The 14873-nt window shown below is 47.3% G+C and overlaps 1 protein-coding gene across 1 annotated transcript in view; it reads left to right on the plus strand.

Moving 5' to 3' along the window:
• nrxn3a (neurexin 3a) overlaps positions 1 to 14873 on the plus strand; it is a 1735226-nt gene that overhangs the window by 1340123 nt on the left and 380230 nt on the right. The window contains exon 17 of the mRNA XM_041214454.1: positions 1010 to 1191. Within this exon, the coding sequence (XP_041070388.1) occupies positions 1010 to 1191 (182 nt within the window). The remainder of the gene's footprint in view (positions 1 to 1009; positions 1192 to 14873) is intronic.

A 14873-nucleotide genomic window follows, 5' to 3' on the forward strand; every position in this document is an offset into this window, starting at 1 on the left:
ATGGATTCTGGTAAGGGGAATGGGGTAGGGGGTATATAAGTTATGGAGAAGAGGTTTCCAAACTCAGGATCTTTGGAAATTTTAAGGAACATTGATTCAATTTATGTGATTTTTATGGCTTTGCTGTCTCATTGATTATTTCGAATGTACTGAAATGGTTTTCAACGTATATTTAATCTGAGGCAGACTTTTGTGATGGTGTAATTTTTCTTTTACATTCTTAATTATTCATTCCTTTACGATTTTTAATGAACAAGCAATGTACCCGCAATGAATTTCCAAATGGGCAATAAAATCTGAATGTAATTGAATTGAACTGAACTCTCGTCGGGGGAGAAGAGAATATTTAATGCTCCTTGGTGCCAAAACATTTTAGATGGGTATATTACAAGGATCCCATGGATTGGGTGAGATGAAATAGAGTGGGAGGAGGCTCATCTGGAGCATAAGCACAGGCATAGACCAGTTGGGTCAAATGGACTGTTTCCGCAGTGAAATTTTCAGTTAATGTTGCCGGGAGCTTTCCTGGGCAGTTCTCCCGATCAGCTGTTGTAGCTTTGGTGGAAATTCCTCTCCCCCACCCCACCACCCTACCCCACCCACACCCCCATCCCCCCCTCTCCCTGTCACAAGCTAACAGATGCATAAACGCTGTTTCTGCTGACCTGCAGCGGAAGGTATGGCCGGCTCAAGAGGCCGAGTGGCTTACTTACTCCTGCTCCACGTTCTTAATGTTTGTATATTCGTATGCCCACTCCCCCCCTACCACCCTCTGGAACGGCTGATGAGTAGCCGAGGGCCGAGTGAATTTCCACGGAGGTTTTCCTGTTGCACAGAGCTAAACTCGGCGGGGATTTGGCTGACACCTTGAAGAAATTGCGGGCGGGATGTTTTTCGGTTTTGGCGTGAAGGGGCTGAGCTGTCGAGGCGAGATAATTTCCTAACTCTGAAGCGCTGAGCGATAACTGTGCGAAGCACGGTGTTGACGGTGTGCCTCATTGTTTTTCAGCTGGTACAACATACATCTTCGGCCGCGGAGGAGGGGTTATAACCTACACTTGGCCGGCTAATGACAGACCCAGTACGAGGACCGACCGCTTAGCTGTTGGATTCAGCACGTCAGTGAAAGATGCCATCCTGGTGCGGGTGGATAGCGCACCTGGCCTAGGAGACTTCCTTCAGCTTCATATAGTGAGTAACCCTGATACCAATTACTACCGTTGAGTCACTATCTATCAATGACCGCTTCAATCCTACCCTCAAAGAAAAAAAAAATGCCTGCTGGTTTTAAATCTGATGCAGGTTAGGTCAGCAGAAAACTTCTGCTCAGTGCTGGGAATTGCAAAAGTGCCTAGAAATTAACTCTCCTGTCCTTTGCTTGCTACTCACAAGACTCGGTGATGAATGGAGCAAATCTTGTTTAATGACAGCAAATCTAATTGCACCGGTTTCCTCTTCAGAGGCATTGGACCACTGGTGTGTCGAGATATCGGGTCTCGTAACCCCACCTCATCAGAGCAAAGTGATTTATTGCCTCGAGTGACTTGGTAGGTCCTCAGTTCTCCTGGGGAGAAATGGAAGTGGAAAAGGAATCGTGTATTGTGATCCCACAACACTGGTTAATGGAACAAATATGTTGAATCCCATGCAATGAAGCAGATTTAGCTTATTCAGCCATTTTGAGCTGAGCTACGGATGTTAATCAAGTGGGGTAGCAGCAATCTTGCATAAAATAGGAAAGGCCTCCTGTTCTCAGTTGTTGAGGAAAATAACACAAAAAGCATCATCGGGCATGGCTTCCCCAAAACACAAGCGAAAATTCCTGAGTCCCCAATGTCGTGAGTTTTGGCATCTTCTCTGGTTGCTGACTAGTGGTCCCCAGGAACTTATTGCTTGGGTCCAGCGACTGCTTCATCTTTCAGGACTGGCCCCGCAAAAATATTCCAGTCCTGGGAAACATATCCAAACATTTGTGGGATTTCTTTTGGGTTCATGGTCTGCAGCCTCCGGGTGCTACTTTCATTCCGGCTTAGTTTGTTAACTTTAATCAGAGATTATCTGGATTTTATTATACATATATAATATATACATATATCGATTATTGTTTTAAATGTGTGACTGTGAGGAAACAGATGCAAACACTTGTGTTGCAGCAAAAGAAGGGTTGGACCCTTGTTTTCCAGATGTAATAGGTGCCCAGATATGGGGCAAGATTTTCTAATTGCCACTTGGTATGAAACAGGATTTGAGCTCAGTGGGAATGAAAATTGTGATTGGATTGTGGGGGTGGTGGAGGGGGGGTGGGGTCAGTGCGTATTGGGGACACAGGCTGCATTTATGTTATGGGTGATCAATCCGCAATGCCCTTGTGCCATTTTGGAAATCTAACCCCCCCCCCCCCCCCCCCTACCCCCCCCACCCAACCCCCTGTAGAATAGGGATTGTCTCTTAAAGGAGGAAATGGCCATCAACTAGCCCAGCGGACCTGGCCTACTTGTTTGTTACTTATACTTGCCGTATTGCGATGAACGGAAGCAACTGGTGTGACTCTCTGTGTCCGATCATTGTCACCTTTGCAACATAGGAGATTATGAGGGGAAAAACGTGACAGAAATAAAGATTATTTCATCAAGACCATCTCAGCATATTTATAAGTGGGATCTTTATTCCATCAACTTCTTGTAAAAGTGAATTGATGTCAAAAACAAAGGTTCCACTTGACTCCCTCACCCTCTCCTCTTCTCCTTGGCCTTCCCTCCCTTTACTCTCCCCTCCTGTCCTACTAACCAGTGCTCCATGCTGGGTATTCAATGGAAGTTGCTTCTTGAACTTAGCTCAAAACTCCTTCCTGCAGTGAAAATCCATTAAAAAAGTAAGTCCAAGCATTCAGTACTTTCTTTCTTAACTGTGTATTCTCTGATGCTCTGTTGCCCCCCTTTTGTTTCCTGCCCCATCCAGTTATTCAGGTTTACTAGACGAATGCCTGGCACGGGTGGGTTGTCTAGTGAGGAAACGTTGGACAGTCTGGGCTTGTAGCTTAGAAAAGTAAGAGGCGACTTAATTCAAATATATAAGACCCTGAGGTGGATGTGAAGAGGATGCTTCCTCTTGTGGGAGAATCTAGAACGAGGGGCCAATGTTTAAAAATAAGGGGTTGTCCATTTAAGACAGAGGTGAGGAGAATTTTTTTTTTCTCTCAGAGGGTCGTGAGTCTTTGGATCTCTCTTCCTCAAAAGGCGGTGGAAGTAAATTTTTAATGCAGAGCTAAATAGGCCCTTGATAAGCAAGGGACTAAAAGATTATCAGGGGTAGGTTGGAATGTGGAGTTGAGGTGACAATCAGATCGGGCAGGATCTTATTGAATGGGGGAGCAGGCTCGAGGGGCTGTGTGGCCTATCCCTGCTCCTAATTCTTATGTTTGTATGTTCGTATGTACACTCCCCCACCACCCTCTGGGATGGCTGATGAGTAATCATGGGCAGAATGAATTTCCACGGAGATTTTCCTGTTGCGCAGAGCTAATCTCAGCGGAGGTTTGGTAGCAATACCTCTAAATTGCGTAGAATGCAGTTAGTCTGCCCAACTGGTCCATGCTGGCGTTTGTGCACCTCATGAGCCGCCTCCTATCTTTCTTCATCTCGCCCTATCAGCATAACTTTCCGTTCCTTTCTCCCTCGCGTGTTTATACAGCTTCCCCTTAAATACACCTATGCCATTCACCTCAGTGAAGAGAATTGACACCAGGGGCATCGACCCGTTAATCCCAATGACTTTCTGGGACGCACCTTCCATGGAAGTACCTGCTTTGTGGGAACAGGTGGGACGCTTACCTTACGCTTGCGCAATGTTAATTGTTGGCTTTAACAGGGAGTAAAATGGGTTAGAGTGTAAAACCCAACATTGCACCCCATCCCACCAGCTTCCCGGCTGGGCGGGACTGGTAGAAATCACCTCCGTCGAACAAATCAGCTGATCCCGCCATGTCTCATTTCTACTGCTGGAAACATTAGCTTCCCATTTCCCCAGTTTTGATAGTTCTGCTCAGCGAGAGGGGGAGGGGGTGGGGTAGCACAGTGGGAATCAAAAGGTTTATTCTTTGCTGTAGGTTATGGTTGACAATGAAAATGATAAGGCACAAAGCTATTAAGCGTGCTGTTGATTGCCAAGCTACCATTGACCCAAACAATCTATGAGCAACTTTTCTCTTGCCTTTGCTTTCAATCACTTGCTTGCAGACTGTAATTTACTAAGTACCAGACCTCCTTCTGTTGCCTGTCATTAGCTCATGGCCTTGTAGATCCCACTATTTTGTTGCTGCTTGCAGTTCTATGCAGATAGCAATCTCTGCCAGCGATATACCAGGAAGAGATTGACACTATTGCAATATTAATGGATTTGCTGGAATCAAGCTCTTGCTGGCAATTCCGGCATGCCCCACCCCTCTCAGGGAGATGGTGTTCCTTTGATGAAAACAACAGGAGAATCATTCCTGTGCCAACCCTGACCCCACTCACACAGTCAGGACGGTGAAATGAGAGCTGTTTTACACTTTAGTTAGTGCGCTGTCGAATCTGTAAGGGGAAAGCAGACACCCAGGCTGCTGAAGAATGGCTCGCTCTGTTGCATCTTGGAAATCGGGGGCCTGAATTTTTCTCTCGTCTGGAGCGCGTGTGCCGCTCAGCAGGACTCGGAAGCGGACGCGATATGCGCTTCCTGCCTGCGATCGGCTCCCCCGACCGCGATCTTACGCTGGCTGGCCAATTAACAGGCAGCCCAACGTGAAACACGCCCGGAGAAAGGCTCAGCGCTGCCGGTCAGGTGGGGGTGGGGGGGGGGTGGGTGGTGGTGTGTGTGTGGCGGGCGAGCGCCGACATCACCGCGGGTCCTGGTGAGCGCTTCTACCGAGCTCCCCGAAGGCCAACAGCTGCCTCAGGGAGCCGCAGACCTCCAAATGATCAAAGAAAGCACAAAAACCGCCGCGGAGAAATGTCCACGCAGCACAGTCAAGCATCTGAAAGCATACCTGGTACAAAAAAGACATTCAGCCCCCCCCCCCGCCCCGGATATTTATTTTAATTTTAAATCCGAACGGAGATTACATCCCGCCCTTGGATGAGGTTTCGTCAAAAAAACGTAAAGCCCGCCTGGTCCGATTGGTCCGACCACGAAAAGTCACTGACAATTTGGGCCATTAATGGGCTTCATAGTCGGCGGGCGCTCTTCCAGCTTTTGTGCATGCCCGCCAAGCGAAATATTGCGCGAGCGCGCGATGATGTCAGGACACTCGCCCGACGTGATCTCGCACGATCTCACGCCCGCCCACGAGACGGAAAGTTCTGGCCCAGATGACGTGAATGAGAAACATGATAAGATTTTGAGTCCTCACGAAACCATTCCCCTGCCCTCCCTAACAGCCCCGTGGGCATACCCCACACCACAGGGACTGCAGCGTTTCGAGATGGCGGCTCACCACGACCACCTCAAGGGCAGCGAGGGATGGGCAATAAACGCTGACCTTGCCAGCGACACCAACACCCCTTAAAAGAATTTTAAAAGTTCACTGACTGGGGAGGGAGTCATGGTGAGAGAGAGCGAGCTCCAACTCACTCAGAGACCCATTTCATCACCTCACCCAAGCCTCACTCAAATCGATTATTGTTTCATCCATGTTAATCTTCCAGTTGTTTAACTCCCTCGCCTCATGAAGGCCATGAGGAGATGTGACGCCAGGTATGTCACTGTAGGAACATGGGACTTAGGAGCAGGAGTAGGCCATTCGGTCCTTCAGACCTGCTCTACCATTCTATAAGATCATGGCTGACCTGGTTGTGTTTCAACTCCACTGCCCTGCCTGCCCTCCATTACCCTTGACTCCCTTTACCTATCAAAAATCTATTTAACTCAGCCTTGACCCAGTCCATTCTGCTTGCTGGGGCAGAGAATTCCACAGACTAACGACCCTCTGAGAGAAAAAAATTCTCCCCAGTTCCATCTTAAAAGGGAGAGCTCTTAGTCTTAACCTGTGTCCCCTAGTTCTAGTCTCTCCCACAAGTGAAAACATCCTTCGAGTATCCACCCTATCAAATCATCTCAGGATCTTATATATTTCAGTAAGGTCACCTGTCATTTTTCTAAACTCCAATAGGTATAGGCCCAGCCTGTTCAACCTTTCTTCATAAAATAAACCCTTCATCCCAGGAATGAGTCGAGTGAACCTTCTCTGAAATGCTTTTAATACAATTATGTCCTTTCTCAAATAAGGAGACCAAATCTGGACACACCACTCCAGATGTGGTCTCACCAAGGCCCTGTACAACTGCAGTAAAACTTCCCTACTTTTATATTTCATTCCTCCAATAAACACTAACATGCCATTTGCCTTCTTAACCACTTGCTGTACCTGCATACTAACTTCATGTGATTCATGTGCCAGGACACCCAGATCCCTCTGTACTGCAGAGTTCTGCAATCTCCCTCCATCTAAGTAATCTCCTGCTTTGCTGTTCTTCCTGCCAAAGTGGACAAGTTCACATTTTCCCACATTATACTCCATCTGCCAAATTTTTGCCCACTCCCTTAACCTGTCTACACCCCTTTGTAGACTCTACCTCGGAATCACAGAATCATAGAATTTTGTACAGCACAGAAGGAGACCATTCGGCCCATCATGTCTGCACCAGCTCTCTGAATGAGCAATTCCCTTAGTTCCGTTCTCCTGCCTTCTCCCTATAGCCCTCCACATTCTTCCTTTTCAGATCACAATCTAATTCCCTTTTGAATGCTTCAATTGAACCTTCCTCCATCACACTCTCAGGCAGTGCACTCCAGACCTTAACCACTCACTGTGTGAAAAAGCTTTTCTCATATCATGTTTGCTCCTTTTGCCAATTACGTTCGTTCTCAATCCTTTCATGAGTGGGAACAGATTCTCCCTATCTGCTCTGCCCAGACCCCTCATGATTTTGAATACCTCCATCAAGTCTCCTCTCAGCCTCTTTTCTCCAAGGAAAACTGTCCTAACTTCTCCAATCTATCTTCCTAACTGAAGTTCCTCATCCCATCCCTGGAACCATTCTCGTGAATCTTTTCCGCACTCTCTCCAATGCCTTCACATCTTTCCTAAAGTGTGGCACCCAGAACTGGACACAACCCTCCAGATGAGGCTGAACTAGTGTCTTTTTCAAGTTCAACATAACCTCCTTGCTCTTGTACTCTATGCCCCTATTATTAAAGCCTTGGACACTGTGATGCTTTATTACCCACTCTCTCAACCTGTCCTGCCACCTTCAATGACTTATAGATATATACATCTAGGTCCCTCTGTTCCTGCACCTCCTTTAGAGTTGTACACTTTATTTTATATTGTCTCTCCATGTTCTTCCTACCACATTTCTCTGCATTGAACTTCATCTGCCACCTCTCTGCCCTTTCCACCAACATATCCTTTTGAAATTCTGCACTATCCTTCTCACAATTCACAAAGCGTGCGAGCTTCATATCAACCGCAAACCTTGAAATTGCGCCCTACGCATCCAGGGGTGGGATTTTCCAGCCCCGCCCACCTCCAGGATCCTCCGGTCCTGCGGAAAGTCAATGGGCTTTTGGCCGGGCCACCAAATCCCCCGCAGTGGCGTCCTCGCCACCATGGGACTGGAAAATCCCGGCCGAGGTCTGGGTCATTCATATAGAATCAGGAAAAAGCAAAGGTCCCAGACACTGACCCCTGGGGAAGTCCACCGCAAGGCTTCCCGCAGTCCAAAAAGCGCCCATTAACCCAATACTTCCTGTTTCCTGTCACTTTGCCAATTCCATATCCATGTTGCTACTTGCCCTTTTATTCCATGGGCTATAATTTTGCTCACAAGTCTGTTGTGCAGCACTGTATCGAAAGCCTTTTGGAAGTCTGTGTACACCACATCTACAGCATTGCCCTCATCAACCCTCCCTGTTACGTCTTCAGAAATCTCCACTAAGTTAGGTAAACGTGATTCTCCCTCAAGAAGTCCATGCTGACTTTCCTCCATTAACCCATACTGACTTTTAATTTTGTCCTGGATTATTGTTTCTGGAAGTTTCCCACCACTGACGTTAAAGTGACTGGCCGTTGCTGGGCTTGTCTTTACACAGCCCCTTTTTTCCGAACACCGTTTGGCAAAGTAAGCTGTTCAACTGCGGCAGGCATCAAACCCAAACTGGCTGTGCCCTCAGCCATCACACACGCACACTTTGTAATGGGAAGATCGCTGGATAGTGATTAGGAGCAGGAAGCCCGGCTGATTTAAAACAGAAAATGCTGGAAACACTCAACAGGTCCGGCAGCATCCGTGGGGAGAGAAACAGAGCGTCCCTGACCTGGAAACATTTAATTCTTACACGTTTCTCTCCCCACAGGTGCTGCTTGCCTGTTGAGTGTTCCTAGTATTTTCGGTTTTTATTTCAGATTTCCAGCATCCGGAGTATTTTGCTTTTGTACTAGCCTGGTTGATTTTCCTTTCGGTTTCTCTTGAACACGGTGTAATGCAGGTTATTTGAGGCATCCTTAACCTCTCTATTCCCCCATAACACCCCCTCCCCCAACCAGTTTAGAGGTTTCGAAGAACGAGAGGTGATTTTCTTGAAACATATATGATTCTAAGGGGCTTGACAGGGTAGATGCTGAGAAGCTGTTTCCCTCTCATGGGGAAACCTAGAAATAGGGGATAGAGTTTTAAAATAAGAGGGTCTCACACTTAACATGGAGATGAGGAGGAATTTCTTCTCCCAGAGGGTGGTTACTGTTTGAAATTCTCTCCCCCAGTGAGCAGTGGAAGCTGGGACATTGAATATATTCAAGGCCGAGTTGGGCAGGTTTTTAATCTACAAGGGAATCAAGGCTTCTGGGGGACAAACAGGAAAGTAGAGTTAAGGCCACATCAGATCTTATTGAATGACAAAGCAGGCTCATTTACAGGGTGTTGGTGTCACTGGCTGGACCAGCATTTATTGCCCATCCTTAATTGCCCTTGAGAAGGTGGTGCTGAGCTGCCTTCTTGAACTGCTGCAGTCCATTTGGTGTAGGTACCCCCACAGTGCTGTTAGGGAGGGAGTTCCAAGATTTTGACCCAATAACAGTGAAGGAACAGCGATATATTTCCAAATCGGGATGGTTTGTGGCTTGGAGGGGAACAAGTGGTGGTGTTCCTTGCCTTCTGCTGCCCTTGATCTTTTAGATGGTAGAGGTCGTGAGTTTAGAAGGTGCTGTTGAAAGAGCTTTGATGAGTTTCTGCAGTGCTTCTTGCATATGGTACACACTGCTGCTACTGTGCATCCCATGGTAGAGGGAGTGAATGTTTAAGGTGGTGGATTGGGTGCGAATCAAGCGGATTGTTTTGTCCTGGATGGTGTGAAGATATTTGAGTGTTGTTGGAGCTGCACTCATCCAGGCAAGTGGGGAGTTCTCCATTACACTCCTGACTTGTGTCATGTAGATGGTGGAAGTGAGGAGGTGAGTTATTCACCACAGGATTCCTAGTCTCTGATCTGCTCTTGTAGCCACTGTATATAAATGGCTAGTCCAGTTCAGCTTCTGGTCAATAGTAACCCCCAGGATGTTGATAGTGGGGGATTTAGCGATAGTAATGCCATTGAAAGTCAAGGGGCAATCATTAGATTCTACTCCTGCTCCTATGCTTTTTATGTCCTTATGTTATTAAGCGAACGGGCTCACTCAGTTAGTTGATTTAAATCTGGGATCTTCCTGGCCATTATGGCTGAATTATTTCAGTGAATCAGTGGTTATTCTATTTGACATTGATTAATTAAAATGCAAATTAGATTGGCTTATTTCACAAAATAACATTTGGAAATTGTGTATGAGTATGTTGCGACATTAAATGTGAGTGGACCATGTTTGAGTGGAACAGGTGACTTTAGGCCAATGGTTTTCAAAGGTCTCCACTGCTGGGAGTTTCCTTCACTTCATGTCTCGGCCTGGTGTGGATTAATTGGTAGTGATTGATGGATACTGGTTAACAATCCCATTGTGTTTGTATCATGCAACCACCTGCATAGTAGAAGGTGAACTAGATGCACCTTGGTCTTTTCATGTTGTGCAATACTTGGGTGAGACGGTAACTTAGTGATAATATCACTGGACTAATAATCCAGAAGCCTAGGCTAATGCTCATCAAATCCCACCATGGCAGCTGGTGGAATTTAAATTTCAATTAATAAAACCTGGAATCTAAAGCTAGTCTCAGTAATGGTGACCATTATCATGATTGTTGTAAAAGCCCATCTGGTTCACTAATGTCCCTTTAGGGAAAGAAATCTGCCATCCTTACCTGGTCTGGCCTACATGTGACTCTAGACCCACAGCAATGTGGTTGACTCTTAACTGTTCTCTGAAATGGCCTAGCAAGCCAATCAGTTCAAGAGCAATTAGGGATGGGCTTGCCAGTGATGCCCACATCCCATGAAACAATAAAGGAATCCCTATGTTCCTACCGAGTATGATTAAAAAATGGAAATTTACCCAACAAGTCATCAGTGAAGTAAATAGCTGCTGATAAAGAGGAACACTAGTGTTTGGGAAGTGAACAGCAGTGTGAGTTTAGATGATTGAAGATAAAACTCCAGGGGAGACCCGACTGTCATCATTCTGTGGTCTACTTCTCTGCTCAAGTAGAGAGAACTTCGGTTACAGCTGTTTTTCTGTCTATAGGTTAGAACTGTCCTGTTGGCTGGCAATTTTTGAAGATTGTGTTGTGATGCTTCCAGTGTGATGGGCACAAACTAAGCTCTGATTCTGTATGGGAGACAATGCCCTCATCCTTTCCACCCTCCATCAATTTAAACTCATCCAAAATTTCCGTTGTTTGCAATCTAACCGTTCACCCATCTGCTCACTGACCTACCTGGGCTCCTGGTCCACCAACACCTCGATTTTACCACTGGCTGTATGTGCAAATCCGTCCATGCCCTTGGCCCTCCCTCTCTCTGTAACCTCCAACAACCCTACTTCCCTCCGAGGTATCTGCAGTTCTTGAATTCTTGGCCTCTTGAGCAACCCCTGATTTTAACCACTCCACCATTGGTGGCTGTGCCTTCAGCTGCCTGGGCCCTAAACTCTGGAATTACTTCCCTTAACCTGCCTGACTTTAAGATGCTCCTTATAATCTACCTCCTTGATCAAGTTTTCAGTAATCTGTTCTCATGTCTCCTGACTTGGCTTGGTGCCAAATTTCCTTTGGTAACATTCCTATGAAGCAGCTTGGGATGTTTGACTATGTTAAAGAGTTTGACAGAGTGCAAATTATTGTTGTTATTTTTGAAAGGGATGTCTAGTTTGGTGAAAGGATGCTGAACATTTTCCATCAAGAGTAGCAGCGAAATTTACTCAGAGGTCTATACAAGATGGAGTGGTACACAAAAAAAAACGAACCTTGAAAAGAAAATTTAACTATGGTATCGATGCAGCAAGCTCATGATATTCCGCTTCCAGTAGCTTGTGTGACTTTGCTCTCCATTTTTATGATGATTTTTTTCTTCTCCTGTATGTACAAGATTTGATGTTACATTATTGAATTTGATGTTATCAGTGTGCACACAGCTCACAACACTGCAGCAGCCGATAGAAACATGACGCTGGCATTATAGATTCAGACAGTAAACCACAGGATGCCTGTGACCTGTTGCCTTAGCAGCCTTGCCATTTCCTTTCCCTCGCATTGGAATAAGTTATGTTTCCCTCTTTTAAGATACAAGGATCCCTGCAGCTTTAGGATCGTTGACATTTATAGAATGCAAAAATTCACTGTGTGGGGCTGACCACCAATCTTTGTGCTTGTTATAAAGCTGCAAGCGTCCTGCCTGCAAATAAAACTCAAAGCCTGCAAACCCCGGCAGTGGTGAGAGATCTCTTTTCTCCTTTCCCTTTTCCCGTGCTCTCCTCAAGTGGCTGAGGCATGCTAGACAATGGATCCATAAACTCCACGACCCATTCCTCTGTCCCAGTATCTCAGGCCCCCATTTTAGAGTCAGCGGTGGGCTCACTTGGCAGCATTCTCGCCTCTGCGCCAGACGATTATGGGTGCAAGCCCCAAGCTCCAGAGATCTGATCCCACCTGATGCTCCCAGTGCAGTCGGGAGGGAGTCCTGCACTGTCGGAGGTGCCGTATTTCAGATGAAATATTAAAACTTCCTGCCCTCTTGGCTGAGGCTAAAAGATCCCACAGCCATTTTCTATCCATCAACCAACACCTAAAAGAGATCATTTGGTCATGATCTAATTGCCATTTGTGGGAACTTCCTATGCATAAATTGGCTGCTACATTGCAACAGTAACTACGCTGCAACACAGGTAAATCAGTTGGCTTTGGGATATATCCTGAGGGGGGGCGGGGTTTATCCATTCTTTCATGGGATGTGGGCATCACTGGCCAAGCCAGCTTTTGTCACCTATCCCTAATTGCCCTTGAATTGAGTGGCTTGGCGGGTCACATTGCTGCAGGTCTGGAGTCACATGTAGGCCAGACCAGGTAAGGATGGCAGATTTCCTTCCCCAAAAGGACATTAGTGAACCAGATGAGTTTTTACAACAATCTGGTTTATGGACCAGAATTTCACACTCCCCAGTTTTTAAACAGGAGTGGGGTGGGGGTGGGGGTGGGGGGCGTTGGTGGGGGGGTGGGGGGGGTTGGTGGGGAGGTGGTGGTGGTTGTGGGGACGCAGGTGGGGTGAGTATGAAATTGAAGGAACGAACATGCCCCGACCTTGCAGTGATTTTACTCTGGGGTGGGCAAGGCCTCAGACAGGACACCCGTTTTTGCCCCAATTGAAGCCCTTATTGGCCACTTAAGGGCCGTTTCCCACCCAGCCTCAATTTTCAGGCTTGTGGGAGGATTTATGTGGCGTGACGAGTTGTTGTGGGGGGGAAGCCTAAAAATAACAGGCCTAGATCTTGGATGGGAAGTTGGGGGCGTGGGGTGTGTAGGTTGTGGGGGTGAGGGGGGTGGGGGGGGTGGGGGGGTGGGGGGGTCGCATCTTTCTGACTGTGGGCATGCTCGCGGTCACTGGACCTCCCTTCCCACCCCCAGCCTTTCCCCCGACACCCTGATTGCACCCCCCCCACTCCAGGCCTCCTCTACCCTCCCTGGCTCAGGCACCTCCTCTTCTGCCCATCGCAGCTCCTGCCGCTGCTGGGACTGGAGACCTGCCGGCCAGCCAGATTGGCCAGCCGCTCTCTGAGGTGGGACTTCCTCCTGATTGAGGGATGGAAGTCCCGCCTGCGGCCACTTAACGCTCGTTCGAGCGTGGAATGGCCGCGAGGCACTTGGAGTCAGCAGGGAGTCAGCGGAAGGTGAGACCCCACCAGCCGAAAAATTCAGGCCACGGTCGCTGTTGCTGAGATTACCTTTCAATTCCAGATTTTGTTCGTTGAATTTAAATTCCACCAGCTGGCGTAGTGGGATTTGAACCCATGTGCCCACAGTATGAGCCACGGGTCTGGGGATCGCTACACCAATGACATGGCCACTACACCAGCACCATTATGTGAGAGGTGCTCTGTGAATGCAGCTTCTCTCCTTCCTTCCTTCGTGCTGCCAATGTATTTAATTGTCAGGGCTTCACAGTGAACTTGAACCTATTTGAGGTGAAGTGCACCCCCCAAGTCCCCCAGGCGGGTGATCTGAAGGTGACCTTTCTAGCCCAGGATGGTGGTCCTGCAATCCCGAGCTTCTCTTGCTGCCCTGTTTCAGGTCAGCTGACCCAACAGAGATTAAGGAGCGATCATGTGACCTTCCCACTTTGTGCTGCTCAGTTGCTGACTGTCTAACACATTCATCTCCCAATCAATATGGCTCTGACAACACATATTGAGATTTATTATCTACAGTGTGATTTATGTTGAGAATGAATGTTAATACTCCGACTGAGCAACAAAGGTTAGTTTCCAAGGCAAATGTAGGCCCAGTGCTTTTAAAGCATTATTTGCATCATATGTACCTGTCTTAAATATATCTCCTCATCATATATTTAGCCTAATGGGAGCTTGCCAGCCTGCTAATTGGGGCTTACTAACCAACAGAAAGACACACATTTCCACAACTGGTTTGAAGGGGAACCTACAAATCATCAGCGCATTATGTCTAGTGTATAAAAATTCAGCCATGAGATGTGGGCATCACTGGCTGGGCCAGCATTTATTGCCCACCCCTAACTGCGCCTTGAGAAGGTGGTGGCGGTGAGCTGCCTTCTTGAGCCGCTGCAGTCCATGCGGTGTAGGTGCACCCACAGCGCTGTTAGGGAGGGAGTTCCAGGATTTTGACCCAGCGACAGTGAAGGAACGGCCGATATATTTCCAAGTCAGGGATGGTGAGTGACTTGGAGGGGAACTTCCAGGGGGCGGTGTTCCCGTGTGTCTGCTGCCCTTGTCCTTCTAGCTGGTAGTGGTTGTGGGTTTGGAAGGTGCTGTCAACAGAAGCTTGGCAACAATATAGTGACTGGGTGCATCTCATTCAGGTGCCACCTGTGCCATGGTGAAAAATAGCAGCTTCCAGTTGCCAACTCTGGTCGGATGTATTCCTGGAGCTCATTGCATGACCCTCGATGAGTAGCTTTTCATTTGTCCCATATCTAGGGCTTTTAAAAGCAAGAAATAAGAGTGTCCAAAGAAAATGCAGAAGACAAGCATTTTCTTTTTGATGCCCCGATGAGTTCTTTCTCACTATTTGTTCCCAGCAGTACTCGGTGATTCCTGGAGACACCAGGCTCCAGGGCAATCCTGGGGAGTTGGCAACACCACCTGTGAATGGTTTTGGGTGTATGTGTGTTTGGGTATGCAGCCAGTGCTGACTTTGGAATAAGGAAAAACTCAGCGGCAGCAGTAGAGG

The sequence above is a fragment of the Carcharodon carcharias genome, chromosome 20, assembly GCF_017639515.1.
Source record: "Carcharodon carcharias isolate sCarCar2 chromosome 20, sCarCar2.pri, whole genome shotgun sequence".
NCBI classification, from domain to species: domain Eukaryota; kingdom Metazoa; phylum Chordata; class Chondrichthyes; order Lamniformes; family Lamnidae; genus Carcharodon; species Carcharodon carcharias.